We start from the raw sequence: 23,102 nt of genomic DNA, 5'->3' as shown, positions 1-23,102 counted from the left end.
GCAGGGAGCCCACGCCGACTCAATCCCAGGACCCTGGGATCATGACCTGAGTTGAACGTAGACGCTTAACCTTAACCGACTGAGCCATCCAGATACCCCGCAGGGGTGCTACTTTGCATGAAGAATTATTGTCTCTGTTATCAACTTAGCGAACCAAGTGTATACCATAATCCTAAGGAGTTTTGCATGCATTAATTTATTTGATCCTCAAAACTGTTATTAGCACAGTATTCCAATGAGTAAATCAAGGTTTAGAGAGATGAAGAAACATTCCTGAATTTACACAGTGGTCAACAAGACCTTTTATAAATGTCATTGTGCGTATTTCTTATTAGCTCAGAGTCCCTCACATGGCAAGAGGCATTTCTGTGGAATCCTACTAGGTGATGCTATTATCCCCTTTTTGGCAAATGAGGAAATTGAGACTCAAGAGATGAAATAATTTGCTAAAGACACCCTGACTAGTCACTGGTGAGCAGGGATTTATCCTTGGGTCTTCCTACTCCCCCACAGCCCTCAGAACTTTATTCCAGATTACCTGGGGCAGTGTTTGGGAGGGGAACACTTCAGGTTCAAAGCGTTCAGATATCAGTCACAGTACACCTAAAGACCACTGGGAAAAGGTGTGTCGACATGTGTCTGAGACTCTGACATCCTCCTGTCCTCTGCTTTCAGGAGCTCCGGAACGCTCAAAGTGAGCAGCTCATGGGCATCCGCCGTGAAGAAGAGATGGAAATGTCAGATGATGAGAACTGTGATAGTCCTACTAAAAAAATGCGAGTAGATGAATCAGGTAATGCTGACGACGGCCACACGCACCCCTGTGAGGCGCTGTCGTGAGGTGCCATCATGGTCTTCCTCACGCACCCCTGTGAGGTGCTGTCGTGCTCTTTTACAAACACCCCTAGGAGGCGCTGTCATACTCTGCCTCATGCACCCCTGTGAGGCGCCATCATGAGATGCCATCATGCTCTTCCATATCTCAGGTGGGGCGTAGGTATTAGGAAATGGCCACATAACTCACTTTTATTTGGGTTATACTAAACCTTCATCTTTGCGTGACTCTGCTTTTTATTAATAGAACTCGAAACTCCTTCTTAGGGACATGGTGATTTAAATTGCTCCAGTTGTTTCTCCATCCATGGATCTAGGGCTGTTGTTTTTTTCTCAGGGATATTTGCCTATTCCCATAAAAATCCTTTTCCAGAGCGTGGCAGCCACTGCTGGTGCTGAAATACACATAAAATTTGGTTTCAGTCAGAGTACTTCTTATGTGGGAATTCTTTAATCTCAGAAGAAGCTTTCTAGCCTCTGAGCCAATGTGCTGGGGAATGAGACATTTTTCTAATAAACGTTGCCTAACCTGTAATCAAAGGGGTGGCCCCATTTGGTACCAAGAAAGGAGTATCACTCCTTGAGTTGTGAAAAGGAAAGAAGCTGAGTGAGAACCTTGCTTTATGTGCTCTGCCTGAACCAAGAGGCCGATTGAAATCTCTCTTCTCAAATTAGATGTAAATCTCAGTATTGCAGGCAAGAGAAATGCTCACTCAGATGTGGGAGACACCAAGGAAGACTGCTTGTCTGAGGGTAAGAGTGTTGTCTAAAGGGCCTGGGAAGAACCACAGTTGCCACCATTTCCAAAAAAGAAAATCAGAGGGTTTGCGTAGATTTGACCTATCTCCTCATACATACCTGTGACTAAAATATTCACCCCTTTAACAAAATCCAGAACAGGAACAGAGGATCTTTGCTAATGTGTTGGTAGAAACCAAAATCAAGATTCCAGCAGGGTCAGGTTAGCAAGATTGCAAAGTGGTCAGAGCGTTCTGTTTCTTCAGGGTTTAGAGAGGGCCAGGGACATAAATGATGATCACCAGAAAGTGCTCTGCATCCAGGCGGTTACAGAAGGGACTTCAAATTCATTAGAGTAGTGGTTCTGAAAGTGTGGTCCCTAGTCCGGCAACATCAGCATCACCTAGGAACTTGTTAGAAATGTAAATCCTCAGGCCCTACTCAATACCTAAGGAATCAGAAACTCTAGGGGAGGCAGAGGTGGGTGTGAGATCCAGCAATCTGTGATTTAAATGCTTCCGGGAATTCTGAAGCATGCTAAAGTTTCAGGACCAGTGCCTTAGAAAATTTCCCTTTCATCCTCAAATTCCTCTCATTTAAATCTTTTAGAAGCTTAGCATAAAAGCAGGCACCATGCCACTATTTTTTGAAGCTATATATCCTTTGTCTGAAAAATGAACCTAGCATTTATGTGTCAATGTATGTCTCTTATTAAGTGGAGATGAGATTTCTCAGGACTGCTTGATTATTGGACTTGGACTTGCTTATTTGAGGGTGGCAATCTCTATTCTGCAAGCCTTCATTTATCAAAAGAGAAGAGCAAGTTTTAGTGTGAGTTTCTTAAATTTAATGAGGTCTTCCAATAAATAAATAAATTTTTTTCTGCTCAAGAAAGCTTTCATCATTTTTGAAGTTTCTAGATGAGGAGCAAGTTTACATGAAACTTGGATCTTTAACATTCTTACAAGGTAGGTGTAGAAGAAAAGAACTGAATCCATCAGAAATTCTTGTTTGAACCCATGACTTTTTTTTTTAATTTGGGGGTGACATTTCTTTTTAAACAAGTTGTCAGTTTTCCAAGTAAGGAATATATATAATTTCTTAGTCTGCTCGGAAGAGGACAAGAGTAAGAATGACTCAGAACAGTCAGGTCCAACGGGAAGTCTTACAGACCATAGCAGCAAGCACAGACCAGCAGCATCAGCTCCCAAGCTCTGATGCAGAACTCAAAGAGCCCTTTGCTCAGCAGGGACACGAGATCCTCTCTGGAAGCTTCACTGAGGAACCCGCTTCCCAGATCTCTGTCGGTTTTTTTCCCCAGGCATCTGATAGGAGCCTAAAGCAGGAGCTGAACTTTGAGTTTTCCAGGCTTATTCCTTGGTTAGCAGCATGAATGAACACAGCACCGAGCGTGTATTGTACCGAGTGCTGGGGGAAGAGATGGAAGAGCTGGAGTTCAAATGCCAGGTCCCCAGGAATTCAAAGTCTTTTCCGTGCTTTTCAAAAATGAGATGGACCAGAGAACGCAGTGTGTGGTTGATGGAGGAAGTTCAGGACCAATTAGACAGAAGGGAAAGCAACTAACCTTTTTTATTCCTCTGGGCCCAGAAAATCCCACTGAAAGGCTGGCAGCTGTTTTTCTTTCCACCCAGCATATTCAGGGACATATCCTGAGAGCAAGAATTTCCATCTGGTCCTTTGACCAAGCTTCCTCCAGATCCCTGCAAAATACAGCTGGAAGGGGCAGGATTGAGACCCTGCAGCCTGAGGGAAGCACCTTTCAGTGAAGTTAGGTGACTCTGTATTCATTTTAGGTGCAAACTTGCATCTGTCAGTTACCCAGGAGCAGGTATCTCAAAACCTAGCGCTGCAGTTCACTGATAGCAATTGCCAAGGGCTGACCTAGAAGTAAATTCCTCTGTTCTTTAAAGAATCCCTTGCCCTCCTCCTTTCTGCTGAAACTGAGCTTTTGCCTCCAGCCTCCTGGGAAGCAGGTGACCCAAGACTCCTTGGGAATTCCAGGAGAGAACATCCTTTGTGGAGCCTCATGCCCGAGAGGATTGTGACAAGACCACCTCCTGGGGGTGCATGAAGCGGGTCCCCCACGGCCTCCCTTGCTCTTCACCTCTCCTAGCGCAGAGACCAAGCTGCATGGGTTTTATTTCTGAGGGGGAGATGGAGAGAGTCAGCTTTGGTTTCTAGAAAGGACAGGATTTTTTTTGTGAGGACTTATGTGATAGCTTGGGTTTATTTATTTATTTGTTTAAAATCTGTGTTTTTCCGTATATCTCTCCTCTTCTGGTTATGAAGAAGACTTGCATTGTACTTTTGCTTTTTACCACACATAATAACTTACAGTGTGTCTTTGGCTAGAGAGCTCCCCGACATCGCCATCACTACCATATAATTCTGGGCAGGTGGCCTATAGGCCCACTATTCCTTATCTGCTGACTCTTATGGGGGAAAAGGAGTTTGCTGGAGCAAAACTAAGATGCCGATAAAAATGAAAATGAGTTTTGTTAATAAATTTGAAAATCAAGACAGATTTATCGAAGCATTCATTCAAGAAGATTGGCATCCTGCTCCAAAGCCTATGAAGATAATTTTTGATAAAAATTCAAATTTATTGCTGCAAAGTCTGCCTCTTACTAGAATTAAGCCCAGCTTTGCTCCTTCTTCCCCTCCCTCCTCCAGGTTGACAGTGGGTTTGGGGCAGGAGTGCACGGGGTAAAAAGGAAGAAAAGAGGAAGTCTGTCCAGAGTGTTAGGCCTCGTGTAGTGGAGCCCAATTAGTTGTAGGACTGTGGATTCGAAGCAGGTAGAGCCCTTCCAACCGTACTTAGAGTGTGGCGCACATAGCAAATGCTCAGTCACTGTGAACTCCTCTTGCCTTAGTCACCCTCTGGTACCTGGCTGGGCCTTTCACCAAGTCAATGAATTTTGTAGACTTCAATTGCATATTCCCTTCTTCTGGTCTTTTTGATGCCTTTGTCCCATAAGTGGATGGGAAGGGCGTAACCCTGAGAACATTTGCTCTAAATTTAAATGGCAAGCATTAAGAAGCTTGTTCAAACAAGGATGATTCATTTCTCCAAAATGTGTAAAACTTTTATGCATTCAGAATCTGCCGCCATGTGCAAAATAGGCCAGGGCCCAGAGAGCTGACGCTCAGCATCATTCTAATTATCAACAGACAATTGTCAAGCCCTTCTTGTGCTCAAGGCACTGTGGATCTAGGAGGTATGGAAAGGGCTAGACATGGTCTCCCCTGCCCTCAAGAGTGTGAGATGCTTTTTGAAAAGAAGAAATATGCATTTTAAGTCAATAAAAGTCTAGTGCCTAAAAGCCTAATTCCAAATATATTCTAAAGCCATTGCTTTAAATTCAGTAGAAACCAAAATGAATATTACTGTCCAGTGATGTACCTTGTCTAGGATATGTTGAGTATAGATTGTACATTGAACACAAATTTTAGAAGAGGAAACTAAAATATCTTTATGTAATAGACCACCCTTAAAACATTTCATAACGTATGAATGAAGGTTCTTGGGTTTTAATTACATCTCATTCAAACTCTGAGCTCCTTATGAGAGCACATATTCTTATAATTATGAAAAGTGTTTTCTGGGTTGTTGATTTGCCATGGAAACTCACCATGTGTAGGTACAGATTTCTTTTTGCAACTTTAATAAGACTTCCAGCAAGGATTTCCCAAATATTTCAGCTAACTGAATCAAGTTAGGGACTCATAATCAAGTTCAGTTGGAATTAGCAGTATTAGGTTTTCTGAATAATTTCATATGTAGCTGGAAGCTTGAGGTTAAAAAAATTAATAGTAATAATAATTAGGCTCTCTCTGGCTACCTCCTTGATGTCTTTGGGTTTTTTTTTTTTTTAAGGATTTATTAATTTATTGGAGTACTGGTGTGGCTCAGTCAGTTAAGTGTCTGCCTTTGGCTCAGGTCATGATCTTAGGGTCTCGGAATCCAGTCCCCGCATAGGGCTCTCTGCTCAGTCGGGAGTTGGCCTCTCCCTCTGCCCCCCACCCCTCTCATGTACTGTTGCATGCTCTCTCTCTCTCACTCAAATGAATCTTAAAAAAAAAAAAAAAAAAAAGATTGATTGATTGATTTTAAAGGCAGGGGTGTAGGGGCAGAGGGAGAGGGAGAGAAGCAGCCTCCCCAGTGAGATCAGGCCTAAGCCAAAACCAAGAGCAAGTGAGCCACCCACGCACCCCTCCCCTTGATCTCTTTGAACACTGGGACTGCCACTGTTGTTTCTGCTTTGGTTTATTTTCTATACAAGAGTGTTTTTGAAAGACATAAAGGATACGCAACAGATTACAGTTTGTCACAAGCCTGAGAAGAGGATTACTGCTGTCCCTGGGCACCAGCCTGGGCACAGAAGGAAGGAGCCACTGGCCACCAGCACCTGGTCCTGCCACCGACTCATGGGGTACCCACTGAAGGGGGCCATGTCACCCGCAGCTGGAAGAAGCTTTTAGGATCTAAGCAGACTAACTCTGGAGTTGCTCGGAACTCGGTAGAGGGACAAGAGTGCTCAGACGTGGGAAGTGAGGTGACTCAGTAAGTCCATAGTTGTGCTGAGCTTCTCGTACCAGCAGACCCCCAAGACAACATGGAAGGATATTCTGTTAGCAGACTTTTCTGCATGTGATGACAACCCAAAGGAGAAATAGAGCAGTGGTGTGTGTACATTAGCTACCACTGAATTAAAGACGAGCCTTTTATTTTCAACCACAACAGAATGCCTTCTGGGAATCCAAGTGCCAAACAAAGAAATGTGATTAATTAAAACTAATATGGCTGAAAGATGATGAAATAAATCTTCTGATGTGGGCTGAGCAGCCTGCTTCATTCTTGAACTCTTAAAATAGAGCTTCATTCTCAAGGAGCCAAGACTCTGGCCACCCACCCCCAAACACTTTCCCTTTTAAATCTTTCTAATCTTACCAAAGGAAATCAAACAAATGCTTATTTCAGGTAGATTTCTCAGTTCCCTGATTTCATGTACAGTTAAAGTTCTCTTTTCATAAAGGACAAGTCTTTGAAGAGTATAGAAATAGATATATTTTTGTAAATTGCTTTACCTTTTAAATGGAAGAAACAGATGCCATTAAATTGATCCTCAAGTGTAGGATTCCTTTGTAACGGAAGCACTCCTGTCCAGCCAGACTGTCTGTTTATTATAAAGTCACATTTGAAACTCCCTTCAAGCTTAGCCCCCTTATAATTGATTTATATATAGTACCTGGCAGTGCCGTATTCCTGACATCTCTCACCTAGGCACGGATCTCCATAATCACGTATTTCTTGTAAAATGGATTTGTTCTGCTGAAATTGTGTTGTGTCTAGGAGACCACAGATTTTGCCCAATACTCTAAGCATGCAACTGTTCTACACCCACGCAAAACCCAGTAGAACCTCGCTGAAGATCTCAAAGAGCGTATGCCTGGTGCAACTAGCTCGGAGCTGGGGGTGGCTCTCCTAATGGTTTCCTGTGTGACAGCCCCGCATGGGCTTGCAGCTGCATTTGGGGAGCCCGCTGCAGCTCTGTTATGCTCTGGCTTCTTGTCTCGTGATGCAAGCCCCTGCGGCTTGGTGAAGGGCTTAGGCTGATGGGCAGTTAGCAAACAGAGGAGAAAAGTGAGGAAGTTCACAGCCCATCCTCACAAAGGGAGAAGTGCAGAGCTCATAACCCAGGCGGAGCATGGATGAATGGCCAGCGGGCAGCACAAGGTCACCGCACAGCTGCTCGGGCACAGCCCATGGCGCTCTGACCCTCTCACTTGCCAAAGCACTGTGGTCTAGATTGCGGTTTCTTATGTTTTCTGGGCATTTCATTCTGATAAGATTTGATGCAGGATCATTACATAGGAGAGTAGATTTAATCCTGTTTTCTTAGTAGGCTGTAAGGACACTGAGGGAATATTTATGTAATAAGATGCAAAGTTGCTATGGAAAATACTATAGCAACCTAACATCTTCCCAGAGTCAGGCAGCCACTTGTAACTGCAATCTAAATTTACATTTATTTTAGTGTCATTTTATCGACACTCTTAGTACCTCATTCTGACAGGATGTTAAAATATGTTTTCAGCTTGCATTTGAGCAAAATTAACACAGTGTTGTTGGAATTTAAGTGTGGTTTACACAACTTCTGGAAAAAATCAGAATATTTTCAAGAGAGTTTAGATGATAGAATCTGGGTAAGTTTGTAAGTTTTTTTTTTCTTTCTTTCTAAACATAAAAAAGAATTCCTTAGTGTTCCTTTTCCTAGTTGTTCCTTTTAGTTGTAAATAATAAGTAGGGATTTCTGATCGTGAAACAGGGATCGCTCATTACCCTCCAGCAGCATGTAACATTTTAATAATAAAATCAGTTTTTCATATAAAAATTGCACTTGGTCATTTTGGAAAATGTAATGACTAAGAAGAATGAAAGAAGAAAACTGTTACAATACTACAAAAGATAGTTTTGTATTTTCAACTGTTTTCTCCTGCACAGTTTAACTATAGAAGCACTTATCTATATATTTTTCAAGTCTCAGAAACAGTAATTCTATATGATTTTGGTTTTAGACAGCTCTCCTGTAAGAGTGAATGGGTTTTTTTTTTAAAGCTTCCTTTTTATATGTTAATGAAATAGAAAATATAGAGAAAATGAATGGGTATCTTTTCTGGATTATCATAGGCTCCTTTGCGTGTATCTTTGTGAGCTGAAGCTCTAACCTCTGAGGTGGTCAGAGTGGATGCTTGAGGTTATTAAAAGCCTGATAACTGGACCAGCCATCCCCAAAGCATCTTTTAGGTCCCTTAAATGTGAGTGTGGCAGAGGGGCTATATATATATGAGGCTGGTTGGTAGTGGAAAGATAGTATCTATTGATTTTTCTTGTGTACCTCTCAATCTAAAAATTAAAGTATGATTATAACACTATTAAAGTGGGACATTGGCCAAAAGAATCAATACCAGACTATATTAAAACTTATGGTGTTACCAACTTCTTAGCACTGATGTACTGTTTATGAACAGCATTGTCCTAAGTCTCCTATGTTTTCATATTGCTTTGTTCATCAAAACACAGTTAGTGACATAGTTGTTATACCCTGACTCCTAATGCTGTTGCCCACAAGCTCCTTTCATCAAAGACCTGACGATGCTAGGTCTACTGTATGAACACAGCAAGGCAGGACAAGAGGACATCCTATAGAATTCCAGGAAGCCATGCACAGTTAGGGGCCTCATAACTAATGAAAAAAAGAATTGAAAGAAGTGATTACTTTCTTTCCTTTCTTGGAAATTCTACCTGAATGATAAGATATTTATACTTAGAAGCCCCTAGACTTTGAAGTTTATAACAGTTTTCAAATCATTATTATAGTGATCTCTCCCATGTCTAAATGGCTTAGAGACTCTTCTCTTTTCCTTGGGTGAATGTCCTTGACACCAGGGAGGGACTAAGGGCTCAGCCACTCCTCTCCAGTTCCAGGACACAATGTGAACAGCCTTCTGGGAAATGGTTAAGGAAAGGAATTTTTATTTTGGACTCCCCAGCAGTAGCAGAGAAGTAGGGAGAAATACTTCCAGAGCAGAAGCTGCAAGACAGATGTATTCATTGTGGTACTTCAGGCAGGGTGTTGGAGGTTCTTTAATGAGCCCACTGTAGCTTCCCAAGCTGCTGTGTCCCAGAGACTTTTGCTTTCCACTCGAGGCATGTATGTCGTTGCCAAATGATGCGGTTACCTAAATTTTCAGTTTTCAGAATTATTTTAGAAACACATTAATATCTAACAGTGGGATATGGGTTAATTAATTACATAGCCATAAGCAGCCTTGAGAAAAATCTTACTCTGGAAGGCTATATATATAATGTTTTATATATATATAAGTATATATATATATGATGTCATGAGAGGTTCTCAGTATTGTGCTAAGTGATAAAATCAATTACAAATAAGTGTCCAGATCATTCCTACTGGTTAATGTATGTATTGTCATCACAGTTTGTATGTTGGGGGAAATATATAAGGATACAGGTCAAAATATTCAGAGTGATGATTTTTAGATGGTGTGAATATAGGTGATTTTTGTTTTCTTCTCTGAGCATCTCAGAATTTTCCACAAATATACCTGTATTATTTTAATCATTAAACTGTAATAAATAGTTATTTTAAAATTACCTAGGAGAACCTGTGATAAAATTCCCATCAGTTGGGGAATACCTGGCCATTTCCAATTATACAGGAAAATTAAAAGTGGTAACAAATGGTAACCAGTACTAGATGATGGAAGTTTATTGAATTGCCTTCTTCAGCTTTACATTAGGGAACTTCCACATTTAATATCCAGATCACATTGTCTTACAATTTCCTATTCCAAGGGCTGATCATATTTGCGTAACTATTAAAATAAGAGTCAAGAAATAATTCAAGTTCTAAACCAGGCAGACATGTTGAATTCTTACCCCCAGGGAGTGGCAATGATCAGTCTCTTCAGATGTGGACGAGACCCTTAGAAATCATCTTCTACAACCACCTTCTTTTTTTTTTTTTTTACAGATAGGAATGTGCAGTCACATGGTAAGAAGTAATGTTATTTCCCCCAAGGTAGCAAGTAGAAAGTCTAGAACTCAGTACTAGTTTCCTTCTTTCCAGGTTAGTGACCTTCATATGCCACCACTAAGTTTGATGGGAGGAAGAAAAAACCTCCCCAAATGCCTTAAGTGGAATCATAAGAGTCAGTAATCAAATAAAATCATCCTCTGTGATGTGCATGGCACCATGAGGCCATTTGGGAGGCAAAGGTAGACTGCAGAGTTTATTACCTTAAAAACTGATAGCAGACAAATATGACTGGGGCTTATTTTTAGTTTTCCCATTATTTTCTGTATTTCTACTAACTAGAAAGAGATTGGCTTCAACATAAGCAGTGCATCCAGCAAACTGTCCTTAAGCCCATTCCAACAGCAGTGCCAGCTTTTAAAAATACCCAGGAAATTGGCACAGTCTCTTTTCTACTTGAGTGATATTTATTTCCTCAAAAGCAATCTGTTCTGTGGCTTCAGGCAAGAAGAAGAAATACTTTGAAGAGGTGAAGTACATTGGGAAGGAGCCGTGCCCTGTCATGCATTTCCTTTGCTGAACCGTGCATACTGTCCCAACTCATGTTTTCCATTCCCAAACTCTCCAAAAAAGTAAAGAGAAAAATCAAGATACCTCTCAAAACACAGGCACAGACTTGATGGGTGATCTGGAATGATCTGAGCTACAGTATTAGCCTTTTTATTTCCCATCTCATCCCATATTTCCTTTGCATCCTCAGGGGCTGGGAGAGCCTATGAGAAGATCACCAGTTTATTGACTCTCTATCTAATTTCAGGACTTATTGAAGTGCTGTCCTAGCTTCCTTGTTCCTAGGGCCTCTTTTTTCCCCTTTTTTTTTAATAAGATGTACTTCTCAATAAATCTCAGTCAGAGGGGCAGCACATAACAATAATATCAGTCCTGTGGAGATACACAGACTCAGGGACATTTAATCCAGAAGAGATCTTACAAGGAATATGTCCTCTCCCTCTCCATCCCATATTTTAATTTAATAAGAAAAATTGGGGCTTTTTTTTTTTTTACCCCCAACAATAATTATTTGAAATACTAAATAAATTATGCAAGTTTATATTGGGTAGTTTTTGTCATTATAAAAAAAATTGCAAGTTTTCAGGTACAATGTAAGTGACAATTTGGCAAATCTTCTGGAGGTAGGATAAGATTTTATTCTTCTTTTAATGATTTATCAGTTTTTAAAGAATTGTCTCTACCTGCCATATGGATTTTGTAGTATGGTTTGTATAATCTGAGTATCCTAAAGCCATCCATTTCTCTATCTTTCTTAGCTCTTTGCCTCCATGAATTATCTCAAGTAATGTTGTAATACAAAGCCGTGATAAAATGAATAGCCACCAAATTTTTACGATGTATATGGGACCATGATATTTGTCTTACAGTGCAAGATTAAAGGGAAAAATTAGCAAAGCCTTAAAAGACTAATGGAAACTCAGTCTTTGATCTGAGAATGTTGCTTATCTACTCTGAAGAATTTTCATATCACATCATCAGAGCTCTCCTTTTCCCGGGATTAGACCTGGGTCATGGGTCCATACAGGGTCTGCCCCCAGTACCTTCTGCAGTTAGAGCCCTAGCGAACAGATACACTCTGGCATCAAGAGCTATGAGAGCAGATATTATCTGTGAAGGATTTGTATAAATCTGTCCATCTGAACTCTGTCTTATCCCTGGTTCATGTTTTGTTTCAAGCAAGTAAGAGTGGAAACATGATGACACCCCATATGTTCCTTAAAAACTAGTTTGAGATCTTTTCCTTTCTAAATGGCCAGCATATGGCATATTATGTACACAGTAGGTGGACAGGAGTGGGTGAAATGTTGGAATAGGAAATTCAAACCTGGAAGAACTAATTTCTAATCAGTTAAAGGACTTTTTTTTTTTCCAGTTTAGGAACCCACACACACCAAAAAAAAAAAAAAAAAAGAAAGAAAGAAAAACCCTGTAACTATTACCTATTTAATCCTCACAGTACTGACCAGGTTTTTCAGATGAGGACCCTGAGGTTTAATGGAGGTTTACCAACTTGCTCCAACTCTCATAAGAGGAATGTGGATTTAAAGTTCCTTCTTGCTCTCTGTCTTACCCCCTTTGCCTCCCTCTTGTGTATAATCTATGTCTGTACAACTCCCTGAAGTTGACAGGAGCAGGGACACAAAGTAACATGGCCAGTGTTCTTCTCAGGACTACTGCTTCCCAGAAACAGTACCCTGGATGGGGAGTCTGGGTAGCTCAGTTAGTTAAGTGTCTGCCTTCAGTCAGGTCATGATCTTAGGGTCCTGAGATCAAGCCTTGTGTTAGGCTCCTTGTTCAGCAGGGAGTCTGCTTGTCCCTCTCCCTCTTGCTCTGCCTGCCATTCTCCCTGCTTGTGCTCCCTCTCTTCCTCTCTGTCAAATAAATAAATAAAATCTTAAGGAAAAAAAAATAATATCCTGGAGTCCCCATGTGTGGGACCTCACATGTCAGTCCCTTTGCCCTCCTCTGTGGAGTCCAGCTTCCATAATTCTACAACAAAGACTCTTCTGTGTTACTTTTTAGAGCAGGAAGAACGACATGTCCTTTCAGGTCATTAAAAGATGGGGGACTATGGCAAGGTGAGGGATGAAGCTAGAAAGAGGAATAGCAGAGAAACCAAGTAATATTGGAACCTTTCCCCCTAGAACTAGGTTGAAATTAATGCAGATGGAAAATGTATCTTGATGATTTTTTTTAGTAATTGAAAATTGTTGGGTCTCTGGGCTTTTGAAATAGAAACTAAAACTTAAATTGGACTCCTTGCCCCTTCAGTACAACATTTATGACTCTTAAGAATGTTATAATTGATGCTGGATCATCGCCCCCCTGTTACCAGAACACGTTACATAAAGCAATCCATGGCGCCTTCTCTCTCATGTTCAATAAAGAGCTAGCAAACAAGAGAGCTAGTTTCTCAGAGGAATTCTTTTAACCTTTCAGAAACAAAATATTTCATGCTAATTCCTGCTTAATTGGAGGGAAGTCATTTCTTTTAAAATCATTGAATATGAGTTTGAAGTCTGTTCCATCCCTGACCTCTTTAATTCAATCAAGGTCACCTCATAAACTTGCCCAAACAGCTCTATTTCTCAATTAGAAAAAGGGGTAGAGCTGTTTAAAAGCATTTAATGTTTGATTAATAGTGCTTAACTGAGGCTTCAGTGCTCACGGAGGGTTTTCAAGGAGTTGCTAGTAAGAATAAAACATTGCTACCTGAAAAATTACACTCATCGAAAACCAAAAACAAATCATTTTAATGAATAAAGCAAAAACTGCTTTTCATGGGGATGTGAGAAAGATTATCATACTCAATACAGAGAGGGTTTTAATATCTGAACAACTCTCTCCCAGGGAAAAATTGCTATAATTTAGCCATCTAGGCAGTTTTTAAAATATGTGCACTTTTCCCTGCCCAAGGACTCGGGGAAGATAAATGCGGAGTTTGTCAAAGCAGGATTTTGTAGTTTTCAACCTCTGGGGATGAGAGAAGTAATGAGAAGATGTGTCCAGTTGAGGAATGTGAACTGGAGCCATCTGAATGGATGAGAAGTCAAGAGTTCTGAAAATAAGTTTTTGAAAGACTTCCTTCCACATTTCCTTCCTATTTCCTGGGCCTGAGGAAGGCTAAGCTCACTTTGATGCTCTTTGGATGAGGGGGTCATTTTGGTGATAAAATCACCAGAAAGGGTCTGAAGAAATGGATACATGAGTGAGAATTAGAGTCCCAGGAAGAGAGAGCTTGGAGACACTGAATATAGTAAAGAAGTAACCTGGCACCAGATGAGGCCAGAGACCCTGGAGGTATCTGAGTTTTGGTTTTGGCATGAGTTGGCAAACAATGGGCCTCTTCCAAGCCTCAGCCTTCTCAGTAAACATAAGCCTCATCCTCAGAGAGTTCGCGTGAGATTGTAAGAAATAACCAAGTAAGGGTTTCCATGGCATTTTACAAATAACCTGGTACCATGGCAGTGTGGAGGACGGATACTGAGGAGCAATAACAGAAGGTGTGAGTGAGCGACTCACGGGCCTGCCTCCACATGACAAAGAGCTGGGAAGCTTTCCTAGCAATGGGAGTTCAGTCCCACTCATGGAAGTTATAAATTACCACGCAGGTATTTCTGCTGCACAGAAGCTTGAGAACCACCGGTATGTAACCTTACAATTGATGTCTGTCAATAATTGGTAAGAAAGAAAGGGGAAAAAAACAGGTTGAGGTAGGGTAATGAAATATGAAAAGACAGTAAAAGTGAAGTAAAAGATAAAAATGTTTAGTGGAAAAGAAGTGACTGACATAGGCAATAATAAAGGACTGAAGAAAGAAGAAATGAATGAGAGCTCTTTCTTTTTTTTTTTTTAAGATTTTATTTATTTATTTGATGGAGAGAGAGAGATCACAGGTAGGCAGAGTAGCAGGCAGAGAGAAGGGGAAGCAGGCTCCCTGCTGAGCAGAGAGCCCCATGCGGGGCTGGATCCCAGGACCCTGAGATCACGACCTGAGCCGTAGGCAAAGGCTCAACCCACTGAGCCACCCAGGCGCCCCAAGAGCTCTTTCTTGAGTATGGCAGACACGACACGGGTGGACAGCCCCCCCCCATCATATCTGTGTGAGGAACAGTGAAGTACCCTGTGGCTAATGGGGAAAAGGCTAGCTGGGAGGAAGGAAAAAAAAAAAATGAAGATAATCTGATGCAGAAAGATGTGATGAAGGCCAGGAACAGAGTCTCAGCTTTTCTCAGACCCTAGGAGAATAGCCAGGGACTTCTTCCTTATCCATCAGTGGGGAGAGAAGGAAGCAGCGATGCCTGGCCCCGTGCCAAAGAGAAAAGCCTCTGAGGATCCAGCGACAAGTCTAGGGAGAGCGGGCGCACAGGATGGGCCCCGTCTCGTCAGGAAGAAGCTGGTCTGAGGTCCTGGTAGGGGGTCATTATTTCCCACAGAACACCGAGGTTGAGCTGGGTGTCTCCTGCGTGCAAGCCACAGATCGGCTGCAACTGGAACTTTCTCCAGAAATATGCCTGCAAAGAAAAGTAATACACAACAACACCCAGTAGATCAGAAAAATGTGTTTTGGAGACACTGCCTGGAGGATTTATGAAAGCATTCAGTCACAATATCATCACGGGAGCGGCAGTAAGTAGCATTCCAAGAGGAACAGGTCGATAGATTCATGAAATGTGAGAAGGTAAGGCAGGTGGCAGAGAGGCCGAGACGGCCATGTTGGATGGTCACAGCTGGACAGGCAAGGTCCTTCTAATGACAGAAAAGCAGTTAGAGAAGGCAGGTGTCAAAAAAATAATGAAATATTTATAAGACTGGAAAAAAGAAGAAAGCATGAAGAAATGGGGATCTGGTCCCTAAAAAGTTCTAAAATGTTGGCATGCATTCCGCCCACCCTAGAAAGTAGTTAACTGCACATCCTCAGGCCCCATTCCAGTTACTCAGATTCAGAGGGTCTGGGATGGGTCCAGGAATCCTCATGTAAGAGCTACCAAAGTAGGACAAGTGAAGGCTGCGCGTGGAACAAACTTTGAGGAATACCAGCCTTAATTATCAGACGAGCGCCATCCTACTGTGGTAATATGTTTAGAGAGGTTGGGATTCTAACTAATGTCAGGCACAAATACATGCACATAAATGAGTTTCAACACTAATGACCAGGATAGTGGAGAGGACATGCCTTCACGTGCCTCCATTCCACCCCCCCAAGCTTAAGAGCAAATTGGTGGTTCTCTTGCGATAGACTGGATAAAGTTTATATAAAACAAAAACTGAGGAGAGAAAAAGGGTTTCTTTACAACTCATCTTTGTTATCCCAAGTATTTGGTGTTAGAAAAATAAAAACTCTGTGGTTAAGTTGCCTTCCTTGCCCTAGATGGTGCCTAGATCTGAGAACGTTGTTTAAGTTGGGGCTGACCTTCATTTCACATTTCAGAGTATGGATGTGTTTTATGTGGGTGTGAGTTTGCATGTGTCTGGGGGAGAGGCTGTTAGTAAGAGCAGGAAATCATCACCTCTTGAGGGGAAGTTTTCTTGAAGAAAATTAGAAGTGACCATTTGTTAAAAGGGAAAGGAATCTGCAGTTTGGTGGGGGAAAGAGGAGACGGTCCTCACACGGTAACGGGAAGGGTTGCTGTTTAAATTTCTCTTTGGCCAAGACCAACTGCTTAGTTAGGATGAAGTCTTACAAAGCAAAATCCAGTGATGCAGTACCATCCCCAAGGGAGGCACTCTGTCTGCGATTACGGGAGCCACTGCCAAGGGAGAGGTGGCCACCCCTAGAAACGTGTCATTGTGTGATTTACCTTGGTCTGAGCCTGACTGCTCTAAAAGAGAATTTTTAAATTTAGCTTTCAGAAGGTGGGGCTCTTGGATGGTGCAATCAGTTCATCATCCGACTCTTGGTTTTAGCTCAGGTTGTAATCTCAGGGTCCTGGGATCAAGCCCCATATCGGGCTCTACACTCAGTATGGGATCAGCTTGAGGTTCTCTCTCTCCCTCTGCCCCTCCTGCCCATGCTGTTTCTCTCTCTCTCCCTCCCCCCATAAATAAATAAATAAATAAATAAATAAATAAATAAATATCTTCACAAAATATCTTAAGGAAATTTAAAAAAATTGAATCTTAACAAAAAAATGATTAAAAGCCTTTGGGGGGGCGGGGGAGGAAGCCCTGAATCTTAGGAATCAGCATAGGGATTGAAAGTGAAAAAGAAAACTGAAGTTTAGTCAAAAGGGTGAATTGGGGTGGGAGGGATCCCCTCTTGAGATACCTGTGGCCTGAATTTAGGTCTCCAACAACCCAGCGCCTCCCTCCTTCCCTCCCCCTGATCTTGCCCTGGCTGCCTGGGAGGGTTGGGGGACCCTTCTCCTAGAGACTTCTGGGTCCTTTGTGAAAGAGGTCTCCACTCAGGCTTCCCTTCAGTGAACTTGACCTGAAGACCCTCTCCCCACCTTCTTCAGGAAAGAGGCTCTCTCGGCAGCCCTCCACAGCCAGAAGCCTCCTCTCCCTTGGGCCTCCTTCCACACCACGCGGTAGGGAGAGCCCCTACTGGCTGCCACCACATCCACACCTATCACAGGTTCTTCCTGCAGCTGGCTGGGGAGCTGCTGAGGTCAGGTGGGGCTGTGCCTGGCCCAGAGAAAGTTACAATTCGCAGGGCTTGCTGATAGGTGCTTGTCTAAGGCCTTGAAACGCATCCCTCAGCCCATAGAGCACCTTTCCCAGTATTTTAAATGGCAGTCATCACCTACTATCGAAGGAAGTGGGCAAGCTTCTTTCCTTTGCTTATTTTCTCCTGAGGACACTGAGGGGGAGTTGGGAGCGGCGTCAGAGGATAAGAAGTTTGGTGGCAAAGCAGGAAGGCTTGATGTCAGTTCTCAGTAGTGTTTGCACCCAGCGGCTCCTGCTGGCAGCCATGGCTGCCGCAGACCCCTTCCTTAGGAAGAGCTGTATGCAGGGAGAAACAGAGCATTTCTCTTTTTTTTCCAGAGTCACCTGCTGCCCGTTGTGCCTCCAGACTCACATTTAAGCCATTGTAATAACAGGATCTAGCTTACCTGCACTCTCAAAATTACCCTTATTCCAGTGGCCTCACACAAAGATGGAAATAGACACCGCATTGTGCTTCTGTTTAGCTTTCCCTAATAATAGCTAATGTGCAGACTATAATGCACACTGCAAATATAAAATGTTATGTCAATGCTAAGTTGTAATAATAATAATCCTGCAAAAATGAAGCAGAAGGAATTTCCGTGAGCAATTTGAGGAAGATTGCTGCTTCCGCGGTGATACAGGTGTTACTGAAAAACAGATCGATTACAGTTTGTCGGGACTGTAGGAGGCTGGCTGGCAGGAGCCTGGCCGTGTGGCGGGTGGCCGCCGTGCCTTTCAGCTCCGAGCCAGGACACTGGAGGAACCCACGCCTTCCCCTGGTTCTCTGAGGGTGGGCCTGGGCCTTGTCCTGGGGCTTCCTCAGCCCATTCAGAGGACGTCTTGGGGACAGGACCCTTTGAGAAGGGAGGTTTCCACCACCTGCGCTCTACCAAAAGGCGCATGCCACAGTAACAACACAAGTGAGGTCAGACGGGAGGGGGGCATCTAACTTTGGTCCTTGAGAGACCCCAAGATCAGCATGAGTGGGATGGACTCAGCCCTCTCACGGGAGCCTTATTAACTGACTGAGGCTCAAGAGCTCAGCAGTTAGCGACTGTCAGCGTGGCCATCTTGGAGGAGAGAGACACAGAGCAGGAGGAGGATCCCTACGTGGTCTGAGCCAGAGGGGTCCTTCCACAGGGACTCTCCCGCAGAAGATACACGTGTGTCTGCTTTTAAATAGAGGCTCAAGCAGAACACTCCCCAAACCTTGCCACAATGGACTGCTCTTTCTCTTTTAGCAACAAAGTTGCTGCGAGGGTGGTGTCCTTGGTTTCCCCGCTCTCTCCTGCACCAGCTCTGAGCTGCACTGGAGCTACCCCAGTCCCGTGCTAGAGGTTCTGGAGTCACACGTGCTGAGTGTAAGCCCTGCACCACCGCCAGCTGCCCAGCCCCTGTGTCTCTCAAACCCAGCTCCATTGATCTGTAGAACAGAAACAGTAATTCTGTTCACTGAGATTGTGCAGGTGAAATGCTTAGCCCGTAGCCTGGCATGTCAGAACGGTTAGCTATTACCACCACCATTGCTCTTGCTCTGCTGTTGCTACTTTTATTTGGGGAAGATGGGGAAAGGAGTGCTCTCGCCCTCACTTCATGAGAAGGTGCTCAGGGCATAGGAATGGGGCTGGGGCGGGACAGCCCTCCCTGGTGCAGAGCATGGAGCTGGGGCTCACACAGGCGAAGGTAAAGGAAGGAAACTGGAACGACAAGCCAAGCCTGTGGTTCCTTCAGAATCTGTCCACGTAAGTCAACCATTGCCCCAGTTCAGGAACCAAGAGAGTGAGTGCCAGTCTGAGCAGCAGTTCTCAAGGGCACCCTCTGCCCCCACAGCATCAGCACACCCCCCCCCCCGAGAAACTGAGGAATGCAGTTTCTCAGGCTTCGTCCCGGACACACCAAATTGCCAACTCTGGGGGTAGGGCCCAGAAGTCTGGGTCTCAACATGCCCACCAGGGGATCCTAATGTAAGCCATTACCGGCATTAGACGAACACCAGCTATTTCATTAATAAGTCACACATTTTCAGGGCTTTAACAGCAACAAAAAGTTTATTCTTGAACACAGAAGAGTTCAAAGCAGATATGCTTGGTCTTTGGCACCTTTCTTCCTTATGGTAATTCAGAGACCCAGGCCCATTCCAGCAGCGGGAAGAGACGGATTATTCAGAAGACACACATGACTCCCTTGTGCCCCACTGGAGAGAAATTCCCGTGGCAGCCTCTGGGGCAGTCACCTCTTGGGAACAGCACTGCACTAAATAAGGAAGGGCATGAGTTGGGGTACCTAGTGTGTGGTCTCTGCAAGCTCCACCCCTCACCCCTACTCCAGGCAGCCTATAAGAAGAGGTTGGGTGCAGGGAGCCAGGTGGAGCCTGGGTAGTAATTAAGTCACCAGATCACAGGGACTGGTAGGCAACACATATGGTGAGGATGTTCTCTGGGTTTTGGATCCATCCACATCATCCTGCATTCTGGACCTATCAGCACAACTGCCTAGCTGGGCTGCAGCTGATGAAATCCTTGGAAGAGACTCTCTGCATGTGGGAAAGAAACACCCACTTGACAGCACCCTTCCGGCATTCCGGGGGGACATCTGGCAGAGCAGAGGGAGAATGCTAAACACAGAGTTCCCCAAAGAAGCCGAGATGAACAGTCCCTGAGAAATCCAGATATTGTTAGCAATAATATGTTAAAATGTTTTATTATTTAGTTACATCTCGCCTGAGCATGAAAAAGATATTAACATACTGTCAGCTTACTGGGACATAACCCAAAATAACTTACATTCTTCATATAGTGCTAATTATTTTTCTGAGGCTGGCTCAGGCTAGTAAGAGAGAGATTTCCAGGCTTTCACCAGATTATTTACTTAAAGAAGTTAAGCATGCCACTATCTGTTCCCATGGAAACACAGTAAGTAATCCAGGAGACACAAAGAGGTCACTTTGACCATAATTAATATAAAGAATAATGGTTTATATAGAATCCAGTAAAGGGTACAACAAGCTGCTGTAATACTTTTAAACCTCTCCTTTCAGCAGTGCAATTTAATCTTGGGATCAATTTCCTACCCTAATGTCACTTTGATAATTTTAGTAGCCCAGTGCTAATTTTTGAAATGTAATTTAATCTTGGTTAGCAGAGTTTTTCTTACGTTGCTATTGCATTTGTGATCCATTTGGAAAATCCAGTAACAGAAGTTTTCTAAGGCCTGAGCAAGTATGAATTGACAACCACACTGGCCTTACCCTTGTGTATGCTGCAGCTTCTTTTTTTTTTTTTTTAATTAAGATTTGTTTTATTTACTTATTTGAGAGAGTGAGAGCACACACATGCACGTTTGTGCAGAGGGGAGAGGAGAGAATCTAAGCAGAGGCCCCACTGAATGTAGAGCCCCACAAGGGGCTCGGGGCTTGATCTCACAACCCTGAGATCATGACCTGAGTGGAAATCAAGAGTCAGACGCTTAGCTGACTGAGCCACCCAGGTGCCCAATGCCGCAGTTTCTTTATAGAGCCTTTCAGTAATCTGTTGGTTGGTGAATGAACCAATGATAATCCATGGGCACTACTGGATTCGGAGCACCTTTATAGTCACCAGAGGAAGATTTAATTGTAGTTAGGAGAATAGTTTACACTGAAGTCTTACTGTATTCTTTTTATTATTATTATTGAAAATTGGTAATCCACAGAGGCTGGCTCTTAGCTAAATATTCCATTTATTGAAACATAGTGCACTCCTCAGGGATTCTTACTAAAAGATGCACACTGTAGTTTATTTTTAATCCTTACGCTTATTTGAATAGTGAATTTATTATGTAGTCTCTCAAGGGTAAATTTTATCATGGAAGCTTGATGACACATTTTTCAAAACTATTTAATATAGTGTCCCAGAAAGAACTAAAGATTAAAAAAAGAGAGAGAAATGAAAAAGTGGAACTTTCAAGTTTCTGAATTTTTAACATACTGAAAAAAATAATATTAAGGTAGGAATTATCAGGGTCTTTTTTCTTTTAGAAACATAATGTAGTGTGTTGCAGGAAGCCTCATCTGAAGGTTACATTCAGGGCTGAGGCATGACATTGAATAATGTGTACAAACAGGTGTCCTGAAGTTAAGTGGAGTCAATACACAATTTCTCACTCTTCAGAAATAACTACTTTGCTGCCACATGAGTAACCTTTTTTTTTTTTTCAAATATCAAGCTTGAAATCACTTAATCAGGAATGTAAATTCGTTATATGCCTCAGTTACAAAAATGTTGATGGGATTGGCTATGGTATTGATTTGGGGGGAGGGGGTTGTTACAGAGTTACAACTGCTTTTTTTGTGTGTTTTTTTTTTTTTTTTTAATATAATGATATCACTGTCCTATTCCAGAAATGCAAAGAGCATTGTCTCTTCCTTGGCAGAAACAGTGGTCACTCGGCTCAGCCAAGAATAAGAGCTGTCAGCAGTGCCATTCCACAGGCTTCTAAGAAGAGCCCATGAAATAATGGATGGTGCACTTTCCTATATGTATTTATGTTCAGATAATTTATTTAAATAATGTTGCTGGCACATGCTTTATAGCTGCTTGCATTTTGCTACACAGATTTCCGCGTATCTTGCAGACTATGCAATTCATTTGGAAAATGTAATTTCCATCCCTGCATACTAATCGATTTCTTCACAAACACCTGCTATCAGTTATGATAATAAAAATGCCACTCTAAATTGAAAAAGGGCCAAATAGAGCTTCCTAAGGAAATGACTTAAGTGTCTTTGAATGCTACTAAATGTAGTAATGTGCTTATGTAGTGCCAACACTTTTTCCATCATTTGCATTTTCTGTAATTTTGCCCTATTACAGCATCCCTCTCAAACGATGCCTCACAGCCATTTCCTTGCGGATTGGTAAACTGAGTTGTCAGGGGTTGGGGTCTCTGGGTGTGGACAAGATCTGAAGTTGGGCCTCGTGATGTTAAAAAGCACGAGCGCACGCTCCTGCCCATATTTTGGGTCATTTCTGATTTTCTACGTCCCTGAAAACTGTAAAATTGGCTGCTCCTTGGTTTTGCACACACGTGGACACCAAATACAATTTCCTCCATTCGTTCCTTTCAGCCTCCAGTTCATTCCACGCACCATTGCCAAACCAATCTTACTAGATCACTGGTTTCATAGTGTCCTTTCACTGCCCAGGCACCTGGAGTGGTTCTCCGCTGGCTGCTGCACTGAATCGGGCCTGACTTCTGAGCCTCCACCCCCTCTCATCACCAAACCTGGCTCACCTTTCTCTCCCTGCCTGCAGACCAACACTTGCCTTGTGGATGGAGCTTCTCTCTTTCCTGCCCCAAATAGTCGCCTTCCCTGCCCTAAGTAGTAGCTCTCCCATTCTCCTGCCTGGGTTTTTGCTTAGGCTGAGACGTCCTTCCCAGATCCTCGGGCTTCCAGCCTCTGAAGCCCTCTTTTATTATTCTGATCTATGTCTTCCTTTCTCTTCCCGCAGCTCCTTAGGTCCTTGACACTAAGTTGCCCATTTATTTGTTCGGTCAGCCAACATTCATTAAGTTACTACTATATGCCAGGCATCGTTCTGAACCCTCTTCCCCAGAATGTGTTGGTTTCTTTACAAATGAATCAGTTTCTCATACTCTGAACTGCTTGAGAGAAGAGACCTATTCCGGCTCCTCCTTTTGTGATCCAAGATGCCCAGACAGGCCTGGGCACAGAGTCCGTATGCA

At 42.9% G+C, this 23,102-nt stretch overlaps 1 protein-coding gene across 7 annotated transcripts in view; it reads left to right on the top strand.

Moving 5' to 3' along the window:
* The window catches only part of ENOX1 (ecto-NOX disulfide-thiol exchanger 1), a 561,055-nt gene that overhangs the window by 432,668 nt on the left and 105,285 nt on the right, over positions 1-23,102 (top strand). For all 7 annotated transcript variants that reach the window (XM_045076639.1, XM_004759254.3, XM_045076640.1 and 4 more), the window contains one exon: positions 676-793. In XM_045076639.1, coding sequence (XP_044932574.1) covers positions 676-793 — 118 coding nt within the window. The remainder of the gene's footprint in view (positions 1-675; positions 794-23,102) is intronic.

The sequence above is a fragment of the Mustela putorius genome, unplaced genomic scaffold (assembly GCF_011764305.1).
Source record: "Mustela putorius furo isolate JIRA1106 unplaced genomic scaffold, ASM1176430v1.1 tig00000179_pilon_pilon_pilon, whole genome shotgun sequence".
Taxonomy (NCBI): domain Eukaryota; kingdom Metazoa; phylum Chordata; class Mammalia; order Carnivora; family Mustelidae; genus Mustela; species Mustela putorius.
Note: the sequence above shows the minus strand (reverse complement) of the source record. Positions and strands in the feature narration are given on the sequence as shown.